Source organism: Schistocerca gregaria, chromosome 3 (assembly GCF_023897955.1).
Source record: "Schistocerca gregaria isolate iqSchGreg1 chromosome 3, iqSchGreg1.2, whole genome shotgun sequence".
NCBI classification, from domain to species: Eukaryota; Metazoa; Arthropoda; class Insecta; order Orthoptera; family Acrididae; genus Schistocerca; species Schistocerca gregaria.
Window position 1 is genome coordinate 537,147,841 of NC_064922.1, and position 24,117 is coordinate 537,171,957.

Here is a 24,117-nt window from a genome sequence, read left to right on the forward strand (position 1 = left end):
TACACAGCCGACTTACTCCAAAATATTTACAGGTATCTAAAGATAATGTTTTTACTGATAGCCAACCATTCTGTAGTCTAGGTGGTTTAATTTAATAAAAATTTATTGGTTGAGGTCTTACTGTATGTTAGACCATTAACACTATGTACGAAAGAAACTGAAGAACCGACAGAAAACCCAGTGTCTCACCTACGATCTCATGAAATGCATACCTAATATAGTCAATATTTAAGAGACACACTTACCGTATCTCCAATGCAGTAATCCGTGATACACAATGAATCCAATGACGAGAATACACGCAAGTATTTTTGTATTTTTTGCGTTAATCTGTTGTATAATCTCGGTTGCTGACTTCCCATGCTCACTAAATGAATCGGACGACATAGTATTTGATCACTATAAATGAGGCAGGTGTTTATTAGCAACCGTAACAAGCATGCTACTCATCGTCCCTCTTCCTAAATTTGAGACTATCTCGTTTCACTCGTCTATTCATGACCACCGACCATAACTTACAGTTCCCACTCCGCAACTGTCATAACAACGATCCACAGACAGACTGTAGGAAGATAGCATTATTTACTATTTATCTGCTACACTGTACTACTGCTCAAAGATGCAGCGAAAGACGAGCCTTTCAGTCGCTGTCTTCGTATGTCTTGTCGAACTGCTCATTTAATATTACTGTTGCAAAGAGATTTTTAAAATGTAACACATATTTGATGTTCTAAACTGGCGTTCATTTTGTAATAAAGTACGAAGATATTTTTGATTGGGTAAATACATAGAGTGGAAATATGCATACGGTGCGCATCTGACATTCGCCGACACTACCAAAGTCTATGGTATCAGCCGGCGTCCATGATGTGTTTGTTTTGATCTGAATTGTATTGGCTACGTTTGAAATGATTGGGATGTTGTAGAGTTTGATTCCAGTGTTTCATTAAAGGAACATTTGGTCTCGTGTAATTTGCAGATAACTTTTCTAACAGAAATGCCATACGTAATTGTACGTGGAACTCTAGGAATGGCTAACACTAAAGTGTATGGTCTCCCTTTGCAAGAAGCTGATCTAATAAGTTCGCATATGCGACCAGGTCCAACGAATTCAAATAAAGATGAAATAACCTTATATAACTCTGCAGTTTATGTGTTAAATCAGTTGGAATATTATTTCGGCTACAGAGTAATTACCTCTGCTTGCCAGGGCGATTCCGGTCAACCAATTTGGACAATGTCTAAACACCATTAATCGAGGTGAGTCGTTTCTTCCCCCACATGTAATTATTTCGCTCTTATTTCATTTCATGACATGTGAGGTAGTAATTCAGTTGGAATAACGCACCAGGACCCGTAACGATATATTAAGGCTGCTACGGTACAAAACACGTCATTCGTAGTGTATGCGCATCATATTTTTCATAGTCTTGATCACAATAATTGCTTAGTGTTTATTGAGATCAAGACAGTAAAACTCCAGAGAATTATATCCGCATTCCTCATTTGTAGTCCTATATAAGGAAAACAGGGGCAAGGTAACTTGTATTAGTGCACTGAACATTAGATCGATCCTTAAAGTCTCATAAACATGTTGTGGAAAGTGAACACGGTTAGCTCCTGACCGTGGTTGCTTCATTATCTTAAACTGTTGATTTGTGTATTGTGACCATTACTGTCCGGCGAATGTTAATGTCTAACCATTGACTCATAATTTTCAATCTCCAATGTTCATTTTTTTTTATCAAGTTGAGTGGTGCATGTACGTTATGGATTCCCATAGAAAGTTGGTGCAAATTATGAGAGAAGTGCTGAAATTGTACCTTAAACAAGATCATACCAAATTTCATTTACTATCTTCGTCCAAGGCTGTATTGATTCTCTAATAATCGGGTTATTATTTCGTCATTAAATCACAGGTACTTATGAGGCCATACTTCGTATCAGCAAATATTTTATTCTTACATTCTACTTATTGCTTTCAGAAAACTTTGTTACATCTTCCAGTAGAGGTGTTACATTTCCAAAAGGAAAAAAAAGAGTTTGTTCATTTTCATAGGTCATTTGAATCCATTTATTGACAAAGACCTCCAAGAGACTTCTCCTTACATCAGTTCTTAACTATAAATGTCCATATTACTCCTGCAAATTTTCTAATCTACCCTCATACCATTAGGCCATAATTTTTGTCTTCGTTGTTGTTGTTTTTGTCGGTGGTGGTGGTGGGGGGATGGAGGTCTTCACTCCAGAGACTTCATTGCTGCAGCTCTCTATGCTACTGTATCATGTGCAAACCTCTTCATCTTCAAATAATTGCTGCAACCTACATCCTTCTGAATCCGCTTGCATTTAACTAGCTAGTTAGTTACACATTCCATGAATAATTTGAAGGATTCTCTTATCAAAATGAAGCAGAATGAGTCAGCTTACAGGATATATATATATATATATATATATATATATATATATATATATATACATGTGTAGCGTTAACATTATTTACACATCACGTTCCGTAGTACCAAATTGAGGAGCAAATCTCCATGGTCAGCGAACGTGTCAGTACATGAAATTACAACATAAAAGTAATAACAGATAAAAATAACCAGAAGTTGTACAGAGTTTCAGGTACAGCATAAGGGAACAATTGACAGGAATGGGGGAAAGAAATACAGTAGAAGACGAATGGGTAGCTCTGAGGGATGAAGTAGTGAAGGCAGCAGAGGATAAAGTGGGTAAAGTCAGTCCATAAGTTTAAGTAAACCCCATCAACAGTACAATAAGAATCAGCTTAATTTTTCAAGGAACTCCTCAACAGACTAGAAGGAGTGACCCATGAGGAAACTCTTCAGTTTCAATTTGAAAGCGCGTATTTTTTGAGATGCCAATGTCAAAATACCCAGACTCGTGAACAGGGGTCGACAAGAGGTTTATGAACTTACACCAGTTTTTGCTTGAACCACCTGTTTCTTAGCAAAAAATATCCTTTCAGAATGGGGAGAGTTACCTCAAAATAGAATACCATTCTATATAAGTGAATGAAAATAAGCAAAGTAGACTAATTTTCGTGTCGAATGATCACTCACTTCTGTACCATTCGAATAGTAAAAATGGCAGTGTTAAGTCTTTGAACAAGATCCTGAATGTGGGCTTTCCATGGCAGCTTACTGTCTATCTGAACACCTAGAAACTTGAACTGTTCATTTTCACTAATCATTTGCCCTTTCTGTGAAATTAAAATGTCAGGTTTTGTTGAATTGTGTGTTAGAAACTGTATAAACGGAGCCTTACTGTGATTTAGTGTTAGTTTATTTTCTACAAGCACTATTTGAAACCAAGCCTATGTTGCACACAACATCCTTTACTACCAAGCTAGTGTCATCAGCAATACTAGAGGGCATATCATTTATATAAATGAGGAAAAGGAGTGGCCCCAACAGTGATCCCGGGGGCACCCCCCCCCCCTCCCCCCCACTTGACTGTACTCTACTCAGGCCCCACATCACAGAGCTGTTATCAACATTGTGAATAATGACTTTTTTTGCTGCTTGTTACTAAAGTAACAGGTGAATCAGTTGTGAGCCACTCCCTGTATTCCGTAATGATCCAAGTTCTGGAGCAAGTGTTTGAAACCTTTTGTTTAGCCCATCCAGTACCTCACAGAGAAAATAGAATGTAGCATTTTCAGCTGATAAATGACTTCTAAAGCCGAATTGTGCATTTAATACAAATCATGTGATATAAAATGATCAATTATCCTTACATACATAGCCTTTTCAGTAACTTTTGCAAACACTGATGGCATAGAAATAGGTCTAAAAATATCTACATTATCCCTTTCTCCCTTTTTATAAAGCAGCTTTATCACTGAGTACTTTTAATTGCTCAGGAAACTGACCATTCCTAAAGGAAAAATTACAAATATGGCTAAATACAGAGCTAACATGTGCAGCACAGCACTTAAATATTCTGCTAGATTCTCCATCATATCCATGAGAGTCCTCAGTCTTCAGTGATTTAATTACTGACTCAATCTCCCTCTTGTCTGTATCACACAGGAGTATTTCAGACATAAATCTTGGAAAGGCATTTGCCAAGAAATTTATATGATTTCCTGTGGAAACTAAATTTTTATTTAATTCAGCAGGAGTGCTCAGAAAATGATTGTTAAATACTGTACATATATTTGATTTTATCAGTAACAGAAATATTTTTACTGCCAACTGACTTTATATCATTGACCTTGTGTTTCTGATCAGACACTTCATTTACAACTGACCATATGGTTTTAATTTTATCATATGAATTAGCTATTCTATTTGCCTACCACATACTCTTTGCCTTCCTAATAACATTTTTAAGCACCTTACAATACTGTTTGTAATGGGCTACTGTAGCTTGATTGTGACTACTTCTAACATTTTAATACATTTCCCACTTTGTTCTACAAGATATCCTTATCCCACTTGTCAGCCATCCAGGCTGCCTGTTACTGCTAGTACGGCGTTTAGAACATTCTGATGGAGAGCAACTCTCTAAGAGCATGAGAAATGTGTTAAGGAAAGCATTGTATTTATCATCTATGTTATCTGCACTATAAACATCCTGCCACTCTTGTTCCTTGACAAAACTGTGTATTGCTGTTGGATTAACTTTCCTACATAGTTTGTAATTAAATATGACATTGGTTTGGGTACAAAAGTCTTTTAGTGTTAAAACTTGTGCATCATGGTCTGAAAGGCCATTCACACTTTTACTAACAGAATGCCCATCTAGTAATGAAGAATGGGTAAAAATATTGTCTATAGCTGTGCTACTATTCTGCTGCACCCTGTTGTTGTTGTTGTTGTTGTATTCTTCAGTCTTGAGACTGGTTTGATGCAGCTCTCCATGCTACTCTATCCTGTGCAAGCTGCTTCATCTCCCAGTACCTACTGCAACCTACATCCTTCTGAATCTGCTTAGCGTATTCATCTCTTGGTCTCCCTCTACGATTTTTACCCTTCACCCTGCCCTCCAATGCTAAATTTGTGATCCCTTGATGCCTCAGGACATGTCCTACCAACCAATCCCTTCTTCTAGTCAAGTTGTGCCACATACCAACCGATACCTTCTTCTAGTCAAGTTGTGCCACAAACTTCTCTTCTCCCCAATCCTATTCAGTACCTCCTCATTAGTTATTTGATCTACCCACCTAATCTTCAACATTCTTCTGTAGCACCACATTTCGAAAGCTTCTGTTCTCTTCTTGTCCAAACTACTTATTGTCCACATTTCACTTCCATACATGGCTACACTCCATACAAATACTTTCAGAAACAACTTCCTGGCACTTAAATCTATACTCGATGTTAACAAATTTCTCTTCTTCAGAAACGCTTTCCTTGCCATTGCCAGTCTACATTTTATATCCTCTCTACTTCGACCATCATCAGTTCTTTCGCTCCCCAAATAGCAAAACTCCTTTACTACTTTAAGTGTCTCATTTCCTAATCTAATTCCCTCAGCATCACCTGACTTAATTTGACTACATTCCATTATCCTCGTTTTGCTTTTGTTGATGTTCATCTTATATCCTCCTTTCAAAACACTGTCCATTCCGTTCAACTGCTCTTCCAAGTCCTTTGCTCTCTCTGACAGAATTACAATGTCATCGGCGAACCTAAAAATTTTAATTTCTGCTCCATGGATTTTAATACCTACTCCAAATTTTTCTTTTGTTTCCTTTACTGCTTGCTCAATATACAGATTGAATAACATTGGGGAGAGGCTACAACCCTGTCTCACTCCCTTCCCAACCACTGCTTCCCTTTCATGTCCCTCGACTCTTATAACTGCCTTCTGGTTTCTGTACAAATTGTAAATAGCCTTTCGCTCCCTGTATTTTACCTCTGCCATCTTTAGAACTTGAAAGAGAGTATTCCAGTCAATATTGTCAAAAGCTTTCTCTAAGTCTACAAATGCTAGAGACGTAAGGTCAGTATTGTCTAGTGTTCCTGATAGTTTGGTTATTTTCACAACTGTCAACACCTGCTTTCTTTGGGATTGGAATTATTATATTCTTCTTGGAGTCTGAGGGTATTTCACATGTCTCGTACATCTTGCTCACCAGATGGTAGAGTTTTGTCAGGACTGGCTCTCCCAAGGTCGTCAGTAGTTCTAATGGAATGTTGTCCACTCCCGGGGCTTTGTTTCGACTCAGGTCTTTCAGTGCTCCTGCAAACTCTTCACGCAGTATCGTATCTCCCATTTCATCTTCATCCTCTTCCATTTCTATAATATTGTCCTCAAGTACATCGCCATTGTATAGACCCTCTATATACTCCTTCCACCTTTCTGCTTTCCCCTCTTTGCTTAGAACTGGGTTTCCATCTGAGCTCTTGATATTTATACAAGTGGCTATCTTTTCTCCAAAGGTCTCTTTTATTTTCCTGTAGGCTGTTTCTATCTTACCCCTAGTGAGAGAATCCTCTACATCCTTACATTTGTCCTCCAGCCATGCCTGCTTAGCCATTTTGCACTTTCTGTCGATCTCATTTTTGAGACGTTTGTATTCCTTTTTGCCTGCTTCATGTACTGCATTTTTATATTTTGTCCTTTCATCAATTAAAATCAATATTTCTTCTGTTACGCAAGGGTCTCTACTAGCCCTCGTCTTTTTACCCACTTTATCCTCTGCTGCCTTCACTACTTCATCCCTCAGAGCTACCCATTCGTCTTCTGCTGTATTTCTTTCCCCCATTCCTGTCAATTGTTCCCTTATGCTGTACCTGAAACTCTGTACAACTTCTGGTTTAGTCATTTTAACCAGGTCTCATCTTTTTGCAATTTCTTCAGTTTTAATCTACAGTTCATAACCAATAGATTGTGGTCAGAGTCCACATCTGCCCCTGGAAATGTCCTACAATTTAAAACCTGGTTCCTAAATGTCTGCCGTACCATTATATAATCTTTCTGATACCTTTTAGTATCTCCAGTCTTCTTCCATGTATACAGCCTTCTTTTATGATTCTTGAACCAAGTGTTAGCTATGATTAAGTTGTGCTCTGTGCAAAATTCTACCAGGCGGCTTCCTCTTTCATTTTTTTGCCCCAGTCCATATTCGCCTACTACGTTTCCTTCTCTCCCTTTTCCTACTACCGAATTCCAGTCATCCATGACTATTAAATTTTCATCTCCCTTCACTATCTGAGTCATTTCTTTTATTTGATCATACATTTCTTCAATTTCTTCCTCATCTGCAGAGCTAGTTGGCATATAAACTTGTACTACTGTAGTAGGTGTGGGCTTCGTATCTATCTTGGCCACAATAATGCGTTCACTATGCTGTTTGTAGGATCTTACCCACATTCCTATTTTCCTATTCATTATTAAACCTACTCCTGCATTACCCCTATTTGATTTTGTGTTTATAACCCTGTATTCACCTGACGAAAAGTCTTGTTCCTCCTGCCACCGAACTTCACTAATTCCCACTATATCTAACTTTAACCTATCCATTTCCCTTTTTAAATTTTCCAACATACCTGCCCGATTAAGGGATCTGACATTCCACACTCCGATCCATAGAATGCCAGTTTTCTTTCTCCTGATAACGACGTCCTCTTGAGTAGTCCCTGCCCAGAGATCCAAATGGGGGACTATGTTACCTGCGGAATATTTTAGCCAAGAGGATGCCGTCATCATTTAACCATACAGTAAAGCTGCATGCCCTCGGGAAAAATTATGGCTGTAGTTTCCCCTTGCTTTCAGCCGTTCGCAGTACCAGCACAGCAAGGACGTTTTGGTTAGTGTTACAAGGCCAGATCAGTCAATCATCCAGACTGTTGCCCCTGCAGCTACTGAAAAGGCTGCTGCCCCTCTTCAGTAACCACACGTTTGTCTGGCCTCTCAACAGATACCCCTCCGCTGTGGTTGCACCTATGGTACGGCTGTCTGTATCGTTGAGGCACGCAAGCCTCCCCACCAGCGGCAAGGTCCATGGTTCGGGGGGGGGGGGGGGGGGGGTGGCTGCACCCTTGTTGGAAAAAAAAACACAATCTGCATCAGATGAAATGAGTTTAGGAGATCTACCAACATCCTTTTTCCTGCACCATCATATACAAAATTAATATTGAAGTCACCAAATATAGCGTAACTAATTTCTGGTACTTCCTGCAAAGTGACTCAGGTACCCCCTCTAGGTTGAGCTGAAATTTCCTGAAGTCAGAGTTAGGGGATCAGTAAACAACAACAATTAGAAGTTTAGTTTCACTTAATTCAACTGTCCCTGCACAACATTCAAATATCTGTTCGGTGCAGTGTCGTAATACGTCTGTGGACTCGAATGGAATACTGTTTTTTATGTACATAGTCACTCCCCCACCCTACAAGGAACTCCTTGAGAAACAGCCAACTAATCTATATCCAGGAAAGGAAGCCTCTGAATTGTCAAATTATGTAAGTGGTGCTCTGATTTACCAATAATTTCAGAGTCAACATCTATAAGCAGTTCACTAATATTATCTCTAATCCCTTTACTTGGAAACATTACATCCTCAGAAGGTGCGCCCTTAGTTAGAGGGACTTCCTTCAAGCAGGTATACCTATCAGCTGACTTCAATCTAAAAAAGGTGCAGCTCTGACACCAACTACTACAGGAAGTTTTCCACGAGTGACACCACCACCACCACTTCTTCCAGTTCAGGTTTTCATTGGTATGCACACCCAAAAAAATTGTAGCATTCTACTCTGTTTACTGAATTCTGCTCACGTGCTGCATCAATTGTTGATATGACTTTGTTGTACAGAACTGAATGAACCACTTAATAATTCTTTGGAAAATACCATTTACCAACTGTTCTGTTGTTTTCTCTCTAATTCGATTTATTATAACACTAGTATCATCTGCAAACAATTTTGCTTGTTGGCCTTTAAGTGGAAGGTCATTCACATATGTAATGAATAGAAGTGGACCCAAAATTGAATCTTGTTGGATCTTTTTGTGATCTCCCCCCTTTCCCTAGTCATTGAAATTTTCTATCTTTCTGACATTTTCTGAGTTATTCAGCACAACCTTTTGCATTCTGTTTGTAAAGTATAATCTAAACCAGCTGTGCATGAAGCCGTCAATCAATTATATAAACGTCAAATTTGCTAAGAGAGTAATGTATTTGTTTCTTGGTGTCCCTCTATGATTTTTACCCCCACTCTTCCCTGCAGAACTAAATTGGTGAGGCTTTGATGTCCTATCAACTGATTCCTCCTTTGAGTCAAGCTGTGCCACAGATTTCTTTCCTCCTCAATCCTGTTCCATACCTTCTCATTAGTTATGTGAACTACCCATCCTTTTTCCTGCTTCAGCATTCCTGTGTAGAACCGCAGGTTGAAAACCTCTTTTATTCTTGTCTAAACTGTTTATTGTCCATGTTTCAGTTCCATAATGGCAGCACTTCAGACAAATATCTTCAGAAAAGACTCGCTTGCACTTAAATCTAAATTCGATATTAACAACTCTTCCAGGTCCTTTGCTGTCTCTGACAGTATTATGTTGTCATTAGCAAACATCAAAGTTTTATTTATTTTCCATTAAGTTTTAAAGTGTGCACCAAATTTTTCTTTGGTTTCCTTTACTGCTTGCTCAATGTACAGACTGAATAATTTCGAGGTTAGGCTACAACTGTGTCTCACTCCCTTCTCAACCACTGCTGCCCTTTCATGCCCCTCCACTTTATAACTGCCATCTGGTTTCTTTACAGGTTGTAAATAGCCTTTTGCTCCCTGTATTTTATTCCTGCTACCTTCAAAGTTTCAAAGAGTGGTTTCCAGACAACATTGTCAAAAACCTTTTATAAGTCTACTAATGCTATAAATGTAGGTTTACCTTTCCTTAAATGATTGTCTAAGACAGTGTCTCTCAAAGTGGGGTCAGCGGACCCGTGTGGGTCTGCAACTCTAAAAAATTGAAATGTTTTGTTACATTTGTACGTTTAAGTGTTTCCTTACTTTACTAAATTTCTGCCTTGAAACTGGTCAGCCATTATAAAAGACTACTTCAAGTGAGATAAATACTTCCTTTGTTAGGGTACTTTTGCAGGTTAGAAGACAGATGTAATGGCTCGACTGAAACCTTTAACATCAGAAGTAGTGTACATATTGCTTCATACATGGAGAAGATTCAGCAGCGAGAAAAATGCCCGAGGATTCCAAATGTGTTCTCTTTGAAGTTACAAAACTTGTTAATTTCAGTAAATCACGTTCTCTAAATTCCCATCTTTTCACAGTTTTATGTAAAGAAATTGGCAGTGAACACACACAACTTTTCTGACATACTGAAGTGCATTGTTTGTCAAGAGGGAAAGTTCTATGTTGTTTCTTAGAGCTGCATGATGAAGTGCACTTGTTTCTTTTAGACAAGCAGCAGTGTTTTTCAAGTGAGAAATTGTGTGATTTTGATTGGTTGTGTAAAGTGGCCTGTTCATAGATATTTTCTCCTTGTTAATTTAACTCAGGCCTGCAAGGAATTAATGTTAACATAATGCAAGTTGAGCATAAAGTTGAAGCTACAATTAAGAAACTGCAGCTGTGGGTAGTGTGAGTACGGAACAATAATGATTCATCATTTCTTCTGCTCGGAGACTTTGTCAATTCTTTGGGTGAATAACTCTCTGCTGGAGTGCAGAACACTTGTAACACACTTGATAGCATTACCCATAAGTTTTTGAGAATATTTCCCTGTTCTTCAACATGGTAATTTGTTAGATTGAAGATCCTTTCACTAATAGTGAAATCTTTCTAACACAGGACAAGAACAGCTATTGGAACTATCCTGCAATACTTCATGGAAAAATGTTTTCAAGGAAAAGGAACTTCATAGCTTTTGGTTGCATATGCATTGTGAGTATGAAGAGTTGTCTAAAAAGGCATTGCAACATTTGATGCCATTGCCTGCCACTTAGTTACTTGAGCAGACCTTTCCAGCTCTTTGCAGTATCAAAACCGTAACATGAAATCATCTTAATGTGGATTCAGACCTAATATTAATGGTGGCAAAACTTATTCCAGATTTCAGTGGAATAATGGAAAGGCACAGAGAATTAATTCCACACATTAGTGGCCCAAATTTCAGAACATTGTTCATCAGGTAGATTTTTTAAATAAAAACACATTGATTTCTAGCTACTGTACATACTGTACTACATCGCTGTATTTTCTGTAATATTATACTGTTACTGTATTTTCAATTGAAATTTTACTCACTAGGCAATACTCTTGTATCTTTAGAATAAATTACTTATAACATTATTTTTCTTAATTTTTTACAGTGGAACTTCTAATTAACACATTTTTAAAAAAAATATTGTGTGAAATTTTGCATAGCATTGCAAGGGAGCCTGCAGATCACTTTCCAAAAAAATGGGGGGGGGGGGGGGAGGTTCATGTTATCAAAAAGTTTGAGAGCACTGGTCTAAGACAAGTCATAGGGTCTGTATTGCTTCATGTGTCCCTACATTTCTCTCGAATTTAGACAGATTTTCCCTGGGGTCGGTTTTTTATACCAGTTATAAAATTCATCTTAGTGTTTTACAGCCATGAGTTATAAACTGATAGTTCAGTAATATTTACACCTATCAGCACCTCCTTTCTTTGGAATTGGAATTCTTCTCGAAGTCTGAGGGTATTTCATGCGTCTTATACATAGTTTTGCCATGGCTGTCTCTCCCATGGCTATCAGTAGTTGTGGCAGACTGTTGTCTACTGTCTACACCAGGGGTGTTGTTTCAACTTAGGTCTTTCAGTAATCTGTCATATTCTTCTTGCAGTATCATGTCTCCCATCTCATCTTCAGCTGTGTCCTCGTCTCTCTCTCTCTCTCTCTCTCTCTCTCTCTCTCTCTCTCTCTCTCTCTCTCTCTCTCTCTCTCTCTCTCTTCAGTACATCCTCTGTTCTCGATATCCGCCAGGCCTCAACCTCCGCTAATTTCAAGTTGCCGCTGCTCATACCTCACCTGTCTTTCAACAACTTCTTTGTCTCTGTACTTCCGCCTTGACTGACATCTCTGCCCAAACTCTTTGCCTTTACTAATGTCTGCTTGTGTCTGTGTATGTGTGGATGGATATGTGTGTGTGTGTGTGTGTGTGTGTGTGTGTGTGTGTGTGTGTGTGTGTGTGTGTGTGTGTGTGTGTGCGCGCGAGTGTACACCTGTCCTTTTTTCCCCCTAAGGTAAGTCTTTCCGCTCACGGGATTGGAATGACTCCTTACCCTCTCCCTTAAAACCCACATCCTTTCGTCTTTCCCTCTCCCTCCCTCTTTCCTGAAGAAGCAACCGCCGGTTGCGAAAGCTAGAAATTCTGTGTGTGTGTTAGAGAGAGAGAGAGAGAGAAAGAGAGAGAGAGAGAGAGAGAGACAGAGAGAGTGTTATTGCCTAATGCTGCCTCTGCAACTCACAGCAACATCACATTCTTTCAACTTATCCAGGTCCCATATCTTTAACGTCCTACCTTTTTTTTTTTCCTACCCTTTTTTTTCTGTTTTAATCTACAATTCATAACTAGTAAATTGTTCCCAGAGTTCACATCTGCCCCTGGAAATGTCTTACAGTTTAAAATCTGATTCTGAAATCTCTGACTTGCCATTAAATAATGAATCTGAATAATTTCTTTTATTTCATCATACATTTCTTGAATCTCATCATCATCATCATCATCATCAGGATTTCCTTCCAGCGAGTTGGGTAGGAACTTGGTGAACAATATGCCTCCATTGGTTTCTGTCCTGGTATAGCCTTTCTCTCTCCACTACATCCCATGTTACTCCTCTCCTCTTGAGATCTTCCTTAACCTTGTCTGTCCATCTATTTCTAGGCTGCCTAATAGATCTCCTTCCTGGTGCCTCCATCTCCAAATATTGGCGTGGTGTTCAAGTCGAGGGCATTCGCTTCACATGACTGAACCACTTCAATCTCAAAGCATTCATCCTCTCCTCTGTGATCAATGTCACCTGCAGGTCTCTCCTTGCATAACCATTCCTGACTCTGTCTGTCCTAGTTTTTTGTAGAGCTGACCTAAGGAACTTCATTTCACATGCTTGTATTTGACTCCTGTCTCTCTTATTTATTACACAAGCCTCTAGACTATACATCATCATTGGCAGGAGATAAGTGTTATATATGGTCTGTTTGGCTCTTTGAGGAACTTCCTTGTCCCAGATTAGATTTTATATTTTGTTATTCTGTTTAAGACTTCTAGTTTGGAACTTCTGCCGCGTGATATGATGCTACCCAGATAATTGAAACTTTTCACACATTCAACCTTCTCCCTCTCCAGTATGATTTGACAAGCTGTGGGTTCCTGCTCATCCTCATTGCCACTGTCTTGTTCCTACTCACAGTTAACTTGAATTTTTTAAATTTTGTGTTCCAGTAATCTAGTCTCCTCTGAACCTCCATTTCCATCTCTCCCCAAATGGTGAAGTCATCAGCAAAAACAAAAGCATTGAGCTCTTCATTTTCTTCTTCCTTGATTTCTCTCATGATTTTGTCCAGAAGTGTAATGAAGAGTAAGGGGAGAGCGAACTGCCTTGCTGAACACCTCTCTTTGTCTTTTTTTTTTTATCTTCTACCTCCTACTTGTACACTGCTCTCACAGCCATCTGGACTTTTTTAATTAATGAATCTGGAAATTTCCATATTTTATCCCGTGGTACTCTGTTATAGCTTTTTCCAAATCTTCGAATACTACTGTCAAGTTCTTTCCTTTTTTCCCAATACTTCGCCATCAACTGATGAGGAATAAAATGAGGTCTATTGTTCCCCTATTACTTCTGAACCCATGCTGCTGTTCCTCTAATTGGTGTTTTAGAATTTTCCTCGATGTTTTTTCTATGATCTTTTCCATTGCCTTAAGGCAGTGTGATAACAGTGTGATTCCTTGGTAGTTGGTGCATTTCTTTCTACTTCCTTTCTTGAACAATGGTATTATAATTTCTGTTTTCCATTCATCTGGCACTTTGTTTTCTTTCCTTATCATCCCCAGCACCTGATGTAACCATTGTATTCCATGGATTCCTGTGGCTTTAATCATATCCACTGTCAGTTCATCTACTCCAGCCACCTTCCCACTTTTCATCTGATTCAGGGAATTCTCAGTTTCTAACCAAGAGATTGGATCCTGTTCCTCCTCTAATTCAGTGACTTCAGTGTCACTTTCTTGTGCACCTTCCCCATTCAGTAAGATTTCAAAATAATTCTTCATCTCTTCTCTGATACCTTCCATGTCCCTGATAATGGTTCCCTTTGCTCTCCTGCTCTAGTTTCTGGGTGAATTCTTCTTTCACAATTCTCTTTGCTTGGAGTTTCTTTTGACGGTATTCCTTCTCCAGTGTCGTCACCTTGTGTTCATCTTTTGGCACCAGCCCCTGGTTCCGATTTCTTTTTTCAAACTCGATGTGTTTCTTTGCCTTATTACATTTTTTAATTGCATCTTTTACTCTATCTTTCCACCGACTGGTTTCTTTGTCTTTCACTTTACCCTTTGTTTTGCTGCATATCTGCACACCACTGTTAACTGTTGATGTTTTAAATAGGTTCCACCCTTCCTCTACACTACCCCTTTCAGTTTTTGGCAATTTTTGTGCTACTATATTTTGGAAACTTTTCTTATTTTCTTCGTCTTTCTACTTCCACTCCTTAATTTTTGTCATTCTTTGTACAGCATTCAAACTTTTCATCTTGTAATTTAGATCAGCTACTAGTAACCTGCGATAACTATCCAAGTGCTCACTTGGTATGACTTTAGTGTCCCTTACTTTTCCTCTAATTAATTTGTGCATTGATATATAGTCTATAACTGTCTTAGATTTGCCATCCCACCCATATCTAGTAATCTTATGGCTATCTTGTTTCTCGAAAAATGTATTCTTCACTAAAAGATGATTCCTTATGCACAGATTTAGAATTTCTTCATCCTCAACATTTCGTCTTCCGTATCCAAAAGGACCCATCACCACCCCATATCCATTTCTGTCTGTGCCGATCTGAGCATTCAGATTCCCAATTATCATAATGTTATCTTCTCTTACTTGGTCTTCCAGTTCTTCAAGGAATTTCGTTTTTTCTTCCTCACTGCACCTTTGCTGAGGTGCGTACACCTGGAGTATAGTAAAGCTATTCTTTCCCAAGTTCACTCTTGCTCTAATTATCCTTCCACTTACAAAGCTCACATCTGTGAATGGGTCAATGTCTTTGTGAAACACAAATCCCACTCCATATTTTGCCTCTTTATTGTGACCCTGCCAGTATTATTTGTACCTACATATCAGCAATTTAGAGTTTTTTCTCTTCCACTTGGTCTCACTCAATCCAAGGATATGAATCTTTCTCCTCTCCATTGTGTCTACTTCTCTTCAGTCTTTCCTGTCAAGGTTATTACATTTAATGTTCCCACTCTCAGCCCATTTTTTGCCGGGTTCTGGTTTTCTGTTCTTGTTTAGTGTATCGTCTTGCGTTCCTTGGTTTTTCTTCAGGCTGTGAAGAGCTGTCATTCGTTGCAGGGGTACAAGAAGTGCTGTCTACATAAGATATTTTTAATCTGAGGCTCGTTCCTTGATTGAAAACAATAACAACTTTTTCTCGTCTGCTGGCTTGCTAAGCCTAACACATCTGAGGATTTTATTTCAGGGTTTGCTCCCTCAGCCTTTGAAGATCCCTCTTCACCACAAGACAGTGGGTTCCACTTCTCATTTGCCCTTAGGGGGGAAAGGGTGCCTCCTCCACCAACTGCGCCATACCAAAGATGTTCTCCATTGTAGCTGCCTTAAGGACTTCACCGTATCCGTGGCAAGGGTTGATAATAATAAGGAAAAAGGAGCAGTTTTGGATAGGATGGGATAGGATAGGATAGGATAGGATAGGATAGGAGACAGGCCAGTGACAGATTATTGTGGTACACACTTCATCTGGCTCCTCCCCTTTGGCCTGTCCGGCACGGGTGACCCTGCTGGTAGCTACGCTACCGCCAGCGTAGCCCTCCAGATCCAGAGCACGCAAACCTTCTCTCCTGCATGATAGTGCTACATTAAGGTGACGTCCCCTGATGAGTTCTGCAGAACTAGTTGGCATATGAACTTAGACTACAGTAGTGGGTATGGGCTTAGTATCTGTCTTGGCTACAATAATGCATTCACTATGCTGCTTATAGTAGCTTACCCACATTCCTATTTTCTTATTCATTATTAAATCTACTAACATCTTCAGATCCAGCAAAAAGATATTCTCTCATACATCTGTTATCACTCACAGAAGTATTCACATTTTGTTTAAGGGCAGTACACTGAAATTACCTAAGTAGCATTACAGTACAAAATTGTTGATCTATTTTTGAATACTTGTTGCTGAATTGTCTGTTGACTTCTATCTTAGGATCTTTGGCCAACATTTCTTTAGTGCCTTTCCTGACATCTTGCTGGCACATTTTATGTATGTGTCTCGCTACCGTCTGAGGGCTTTTCCCTGGGTGCTCATTACGAGTGTGATTCTTCCCTCATTTTGTGCAGTAGTTGTTCATTGCAAAACAGGAATCCAGGATTTCTTTACCTTGGGTCTTTCTACTTTCTTGTTAAAACTGTTGTCATGTTCATAAATTTCAAAGGTTTCCCAGAAAACAGTGGGTGTAGTAGAGCTTCTCCACAGTGAGAACCTGTGTGTCAGAGAATTTTATTACGTAGTTGGCTGTACATCATGATCAGTTTCTTCACCTGTCATGTTGTGCAATGCCATTTATGTTTAATAATCCATATACTTACGGATCATCCAGTCACTCCAATATAAACTTTTCCACGGGTTCGGGGTATATTGTATACTCCTGACATTGCAAGTGGGGTCCCCATCTTCCTTTGCCATTTTGAGACCATGCCTGATTTTCTGGGTCAGTTTGGAAATAGTCTTTATGCTGAGTTTGTGCAATGTACAGTGGATCCTGTACATCAGAAGAGGATGTATGGCAGAAAGGCTGTATCCTTGATTTCTCCTTCCAATGCGTTACTTCATTTGATGTTGAGTTTTGTGAAACTTCTTATATAACCGGAGAAGTACTCAAGTGTTCCTTAGAATGCTTAGGTGCTCCGTACTGCATCCAAGGTGCTGTGGCTCACATATTTAATTTGAGCACATTAAGAAAGCAAGGGGAAACTACGGCCGTAATTTTTCCCGAGGGCATGCAGCTTTACTGTATGATTAAATGATGATGGCGTCCTCTTGGCTAAAATATTCCGGAGGTAAAATAGTCCCCCATTCTGATCTCGAGGCGGGGACTACTCAAGAGGATGTCGTTATCAGGAGAAAGAAAACTAGCGTTCTATGGATCGGAGTGTGGAATGTCAGATCCCTTAATCGGGCAGGTAGGTTGGAAAATTTAAAAAGGGAAATGGATAGGTTAAAGTTAGATATAGTGGGAATTAGTGAAGTTCGGTGGCAGGAGGTACAAGACTTCTGGTCAGGTGACTACAGGGTTATAAACACAAAATCAAATAGGGGTAATTCAGGAGTAGGTTTAATAATGAATAGTAAAACAGGAATGCGGGTAAGCTACTACAGACAGCATAGTGAACACATTATTGTGGCCAAGATAGATACGAAGCCCACACCTACTACAGTAGTACAAGTCTATATGCCAACTAGCTCTGCAGATGACGAGGAATTGAAGAAATGTATGATGAAATAAAAGAAATTATTCATATATTGAAGGGAGACGAAAATTTAATAGTCATGGGTGACTGGAATTTGAGTGTAGGAAAAGGGAGAGAAGGAAACGTAGTAGGTGAATATGGATTGGGGCTGAAAATGAAAGAGGAAGCCGCCTGGTAGAATTTTGCACAGAGCACAACTTAATCATAGCTAACACTTGGTTTAAGAATCATGAAAGAAGGTTGTATACATGGAAGAACCCTTGAGATACTAAAAGGTATCAAATAGATTATTTAATGGTAAGACAGATATTTAGGAACCAGGTTTTAAATTTTAAGACATTCCCAGGTGCAGATGTGGACTCTGACCACAATCTATTGGTTATGTCCTATAGATTAAAACTGAAGAAACTGCAAAAAGGTGGGCATTTAAGGAGATGGGACCTGGATAAACTGATTAAACCAGAGGTTGTACAGAGTTTCAGGGAGAGCATAAGGGAACAATTGACAGGAATGGGGGAAAGAAATACAGTAGAAGACGAATGGGTAGCTCTGAGGGATGAAGTAGTGAAGGCAGCAGAGGATCAAGTAGGTAAAAAGACGAGGAAAGATCAGTTTGGATCCCGTAGAAATACTGGAACACGTGAGGCAATACTGACCTTACGACTTATCTTAGAAGAAAGATTAAGGAAAGGCAAACCTACGTCTATAGCATTTGTAGACTTAGAGAAAGATTTTGACAATATTGACTGGAACACTCTCTTTCAAATTCTAAAGGTGGCAGGGGTAAAATACGGAGAGCGAAAGGCTATTTACAATTTGTACAGAAACCAGATGGCAGTTACAAGAGTCGAGGGACATGAAAGGGAAGCAGTGGTTGGGAAGGGAGTAAGACAGAGTTGCAGCCTCTCCTCGATGTTTTTCAATCTGTATATTGAGCAGCAGTAAAGGAAACAAAAGAAAAATTCGGAGTAGGTATTAAAATCCATGGAGAAGAAATAAAAACTTTGAGGTTCGCCGATGACATTGTAATTCTGTCAGAGACAGCAAAGGACTTGGAAGAGCAGTTGAATGGAATGGACAGTGTCTTGAAAGGAGGATATAATATGAACATCAACAAAAGCAAAACGAGGATAATGGAATGTAGTCGAATTAAATCGGGTGATGCTGAGGGAATTAGATTAGGAAATGAGACACTTAAAGTAGTAAAGGAGTTTTGGTAATTGGGGAGCAAAAGAACTGATGATGGTCGAAGTAGAGAGGATATAAAATGTAGACTGGCAATGGTAAGGAAAGCATTCCTGAAGAAGAGAAATTTGTTAACATCGAGTATAGATTTAAGTGTCAGGAAGTCATTTCTGAAAGTATTTGTATGGAGTGTAGTCATGTATGGAAGTGAAACATGTGCGATAAATAGTTTGGACAAGAAGAGAATAGAAGTTTTCGAAATGTGGTGCTACAGAAGAATGCTGAAGATTAGATGGGTAGATCACATAACTAATGAGGAAGTATTGAATAAGATTGGGGAGAAGAGAAGTTTGTGGCACAACTTGACCAGAAGAAGGGATCGGTTGGTGGGACATGTTCTGAGGCATCAAGGGATCACCAATTTAGTATTGGAGGGTAAAAATCGTAAAGGGAGACCAAAAGATGAATATACTAAGCAGATTCAGAAGGATGTAGGTTGCAGTAGGTACTGGGAGATGAAGAAGGTTGCACAGGATAGAGTAGCATGGAGAGCTGCATCAAACCAGTCTCAGGGTTGAAGACCACAACAACAACATTAAGAATTTAGTAATCATACCACTTTTTTTGACTTGGGTGATGATTTGAATGTTTGTGAAGGTGTCATTCCATGTGTGTCTTTTTTTGTACATGCTGTGGCCCATGTTCTCACCCATGCAGAAGCTCTACTGCCTCAGTTGTATGGGCTGCCAAAAATTACAAAGCTGGTGTACCATTAAGACCAATGACAAATGTTTGGCTCACTTAAAAACTAGTGAAACACTTGGCCTCTCTGCCTTAGTCATGTATGAGGAAGACTGATATATATTGGCTGAAGCAGAGGGGCCAGCTATATGCCAGTGGGCCATGAAAGACGGCATACCATTAAGACCAATGGTAAATTGGTCTTAATGGTATGCCGTCTTTGCGAATTTTTGTCAGCCCATACAGCTGAGGTGGTAGGACTTCTGCATTGGTGAGAACTTGGGTCGCACCTTGTATGGAAAAGGACTTGCGTAGACTGATACCATCATAAACATTCAAATCATCACTCAGGACAGAAAGAGGTATGATTAATAAGTTCTTAATGTGCTCATGCTGAATATGTTAGCCACTACACCTTGAATGCAAGGTAGAACACCTGGAATGCATTCTAGGGAACAATGAGTACTCAGGTACAATAGAACTCAGTTCATTACATTGAGAAGTTGAAGAAATTAAAACTTTATCAGATGATATCCTGGTCAGCTTTGATACCGTTTCTTTGTTTAGGCAAAGTGCCAGTCAATGATTCTTTGGAGCACATTGGTTCAATTTTTCCACCAGACATCACCAAGCCATGTCATGCATGTTTTACCATTAGCTACTTTATGTGGAATGTCAATTTCAGTGAACAACTGGAAGGCATCACTATGAGTATTCGACTAAGTCTGATGGTTGCCAATTTCTTCATCAACCATTTTAAAAGACAGGCACCGGACTTACCGCATTGTAAACATAGGCTGTGGTAAAAGTACATTGATGACACCTTCATCATGTCAAGCCACAGCGAGGAACAGCACTACAGCTCACTAAGACACGTAGACGATCCCCTTGTCAATGTTTACTGTGGAGATAGGAAAGAAGCAACAGTTACCCTGTCTAGTCATGATGGTTATGAGGAAAGGTGAGAATGTAGACCACAATGACGATCATAGACTGACACAAATATGCCAGTTCTTGCACAAACTTTCAGATCATCGCCCAAGCAAGAAAAGAGATTTCATTAATATGCTCATAACATACATGACAAATATGAAAGCTGCAGCTCACTGGATGTTGATGCAATACTTGAAATGCATTCTTCCGGTATGTATACAGACGTACTCCACAGGCCACCATATGGTGCCTGGCAGCATGTACCCTGTAACACTGCTGATCAATCCATTTCCTGTGACTTCGTAGGCTTTCCTGGCGTAATAAGTCTTGAAAATCTCTTCGGGTTTGCTGCCGGATCCTAAAATCAACTTGACTCGATATTTCGGCGATCCAACTGGTCGCCATCTTCAGGAGAATGCTGCTTGCTGATGAGTCCCGCTGAGAACCAGACACAAGCAGACATCTTGTGTCTGTGTATGTGCGGATGGATATGTATGTGTGTGTGTGTGTGTGTGTGTGTGTGTGTGTGTGTGTGTGTGTGCGAGTGTACACCTGTCCTTTTTTTCCCCTAAGGGAAGTCTTTCCGCTCCCGGGATTGGAATGACTCCTTACCCTCTCCCTTAAAACCCACATCCTTTCGTCTTTCCCTCTCCTTCCTGAAGAAGCAACCATCAGTTGCGAAAGCTAGTAATTCTGTGTGTGTGTTTGTGTGTTTTGTTCATGTGCCTGTCTGCCGGCGCTTCCTACAAAGATTTCAAGACTTACCAAGCGGGAAAGCGCCGGCAGACAGGCACAATGAACAAAACACACAAACAGAATTACTAGCTTTCGCAACCGATGGTTGCTTCTTCAGGAAGGAGAGGGAAAGACGAAAGGATGTGGGTTTTAAGGGAGAGGGTGGCAGTTGCTTCGTCAGGAAAGAGGGAAGGAGAGGGAAAAATGAAAGGATGTGGGTTTTAAGGGAGAGGGTAAGGAGTCATTCCAATCCCGGGAGCGGAAAGACTTCCCTTAGGGGAAAAAAAGGACAGGTGTACACTCGCGCACACACACACACACACACACACACACACACACATCCATCCGCACATACACAGGTGTCTGTGTATGTGCGGATGGATATGTGTGTGTGTGTGTGTGTGTGTGTGTGTGTGTGTGCGCGAGTGTACACCTGTCCTTTTTTTCCCCTAAGGGAAGTCTTTCCGCTCCCGGGATTGGAATGACTCCTTACCCTCTCCCTTAAAACCCACATCCTTTCATTTTTCCCTCTCCTTCCCTCTTTCCTGACGAAGCAACTGCCAGTTGCGAAAGCTCGTAATTCTGTGTGTGTGTTTGTGTGTTTTGTTCATGTGCCTGTCTGCCGGCGCTTTCCCGCTTGGTAAGTCTTGGAATCTTTGTTTTTAATATATTTTTCCCATGTGGAAGTTTCTTTCTGTTTTATATATATATATATATCTGTGCCATTGTGTGTGTGGGCGCGCGCGCGAATATATACCTATCCTTTTTTTCCCCCCTAAGGTAAGTCTTTCCGCTCCCGGGATTGAAATGACTCCTTACCCTCTCCCTTAAAACCCATACCCTTTCATCTTTCCTTTTCCTTCCCTCTTTCCTGACGAAGCAGCCGCCGGTTGCGAAAGCTCGAAATTTTGTGTGTGTGTGTTTGTGTGTTATTTTATTGTGCCTGTCTACCGGCGCTTTCCCGCTTGGTAAGTCTTGGAATCTTTGTTGTAAATATATTTTTCCCATGTGGAAGTTTCTTTCTATTTTATTTATATAAAGATACGGTAACTTACCGAACGAAAGCATTGGTATGTTGAGACAATAACAAACATACACACACCAATTTTCAAACTTTCGCAACCCACGGTTGCTTCATCAGGAAAGAGGGAAGGAGAGGGAAAGACGAAAGGTTGTGGGTTTTAAGGGAGAGGGTAAGGAGTCATTCCAGTCCCGAGAATGACTCTTTCCTGATAAAGCGAGCGTGGGTTGTGAAAGCTTGAAAATTGGTGTGTGTGTATTTGTGTTTTTTATTGTCTCTATCAACGTACCAACGCTTTTTCCCACGTGGAAATACACTACAATGCTTTGTACTCTCTTAAACAGGCTTCTGCTTACAGTCTTTCTACTTTTTTCTAACTCTACTTTGTGTCGACATGAGCATTTGTCTATGCTTTAGTAAGCTTGACTAGTATTTAGGAATCGTGAGACTTTTTCCTTATTTCCAATTGTAAACTTCCAGTGTTAATGACACTAGAGTATTCTGTTTTCTGTTCTGATTCTTTTTTCTAGTTTGTAGCTTGGAGGAACTCTGGGTGAAATGAAAGTGTTCTTTGGACACTCATTTATTTATATGTAACATAGAATTTGTATAGAATTCATACTTTCCAGCATAATTCCTATAAAATGTGTGACTTCTGTCATGATATGGTCCCTTTCCCCTAGGATCAGTACCTATACCTTGCTTTTGGGTTGACCTTATGAGAGCACTTCCTCTTTCCGTTCTGGTAGGTAGGCCCCTTTATAAAACATTCTCATTTCTTAGGCCACAGGTCGTCCTATCTCCACATAGGAACGCGTGCCCTTTATACTTAGTAAATGCCAGGAATGCCCTCCCCTTATCCTGTCTGAGTAGGCCTCACGGTTCACTACCCTAGTATACATTTCTATGTATAGTATAATTAAGTGTTTTCTGGTAAAGCTACAAATGTACTCTACACTTCACATTCTCTTCTTAATATATCATTTAATCCCTAGAGTCCTCCTCTACTGCTCAACTTCTATACTCTGGTAGGTACTATGTCTACCTATAATTCAAGTCCTATTATCATACTATTCCTCAATTTCCAGAGTATTTATTATACTGACTTTTCTTAAATAAGCATCATGATTAATTCCAGTTTTGCTTGCATCTTTTTATTTTTATTTATTTATTTTTTTCATTATTCATGCCTTCTTCCTATGTACACTTGATGTAAACCATGGAAACCAGGAAGGACTTATGTGATAGAAGTATGTGAGTATAGAAAGTGGGGAAAAAATAGATAGGTCCTCAAATGAGAAGTAAGAAAGGGAATAATTAGAAATGGTTGCTAAGATCGAAGAAGAGAAAGAAGATAGCCCCAAAGACAGGAAACCCTTCCCACACTGCATCCCCAGGATCCCTACCTCGCAAGTACTTGAGTGAGACGCCAGAGGAGGTTTGGTGTTAAATCATCTCCTACAGAACGGACATTCCCACCTTCACCCTTGAGGTCCCCTAAGGAAATCTTAGCAACCCTATGGAAATGGCAAGTGATTAAGAATCATGCACACTTGTTTTGTGAGGGCTGTTTGAAAAGTGTGATGTGTGTTTTGTGTTAGTCATGATTTATCTGCTGTTCTAAATCATGCTTTACAATACCCATCCCTTTCAAAATTGATACAAACCCTCCCATTTACATCACATCTCATAGAAGGTATCAAATATTCTATACAAAATATAAAAAATCCATATGCTACTGTAAAATATTATTTAGCTGTTCATATTATATTATATTATATACACATATAAAATACTCTATTCATTTCATTTTATGCCAATATCACTTTCTTTCTTATTCT

At 39.6% G+C, this 24,117-nt stretch overlaps 1 protein-coding gene and 1 long non-coding RNA gene across 3 annotated transcripts in view; one reads left to right on the forward strand and one right to left on the reverse strand.

The window, feature by feature from the left end:
• The window catches only part of LOC126354192 (N-acetylneuraminate 9-O-acetyltransferase), a 254,852-nt gene extending 254,143 nt beyond the window's left edge, over window positions 1-709 (reverse strand). For both annotated transcript variants that reach the window (XM_050003647.1, XM_050003646.1), the window contains exon 1: window positions 246-709. In XM_050003647.1, the coding sequence (XP_049859604.1) occupies window positions 246-387 (142 nt within the window). In that variant the 5' untranslated portion in view covers window positions 388-709. The remainder of the gene's footprint in view (window positions 1-245) is intronic.
• A 135-nt stretch (window positions 710-844) lies between these two features.
• The window catches only part of LOC126354193 (uncharacterized), a 46,279-nt gene continuing 23,006 nt past the window's right edge, over window positions 845-24,117 (forward strand). Inside the window, exon 1 of the long non-coding RNA XR_007565277.1 lies at window positions 845-1,260. This is a non-coding gene — a long non-coding RNA (uncharacterized LOC126354193). The remainder of the gene's footprint in view (window positions 1,261-24,117) is intronic.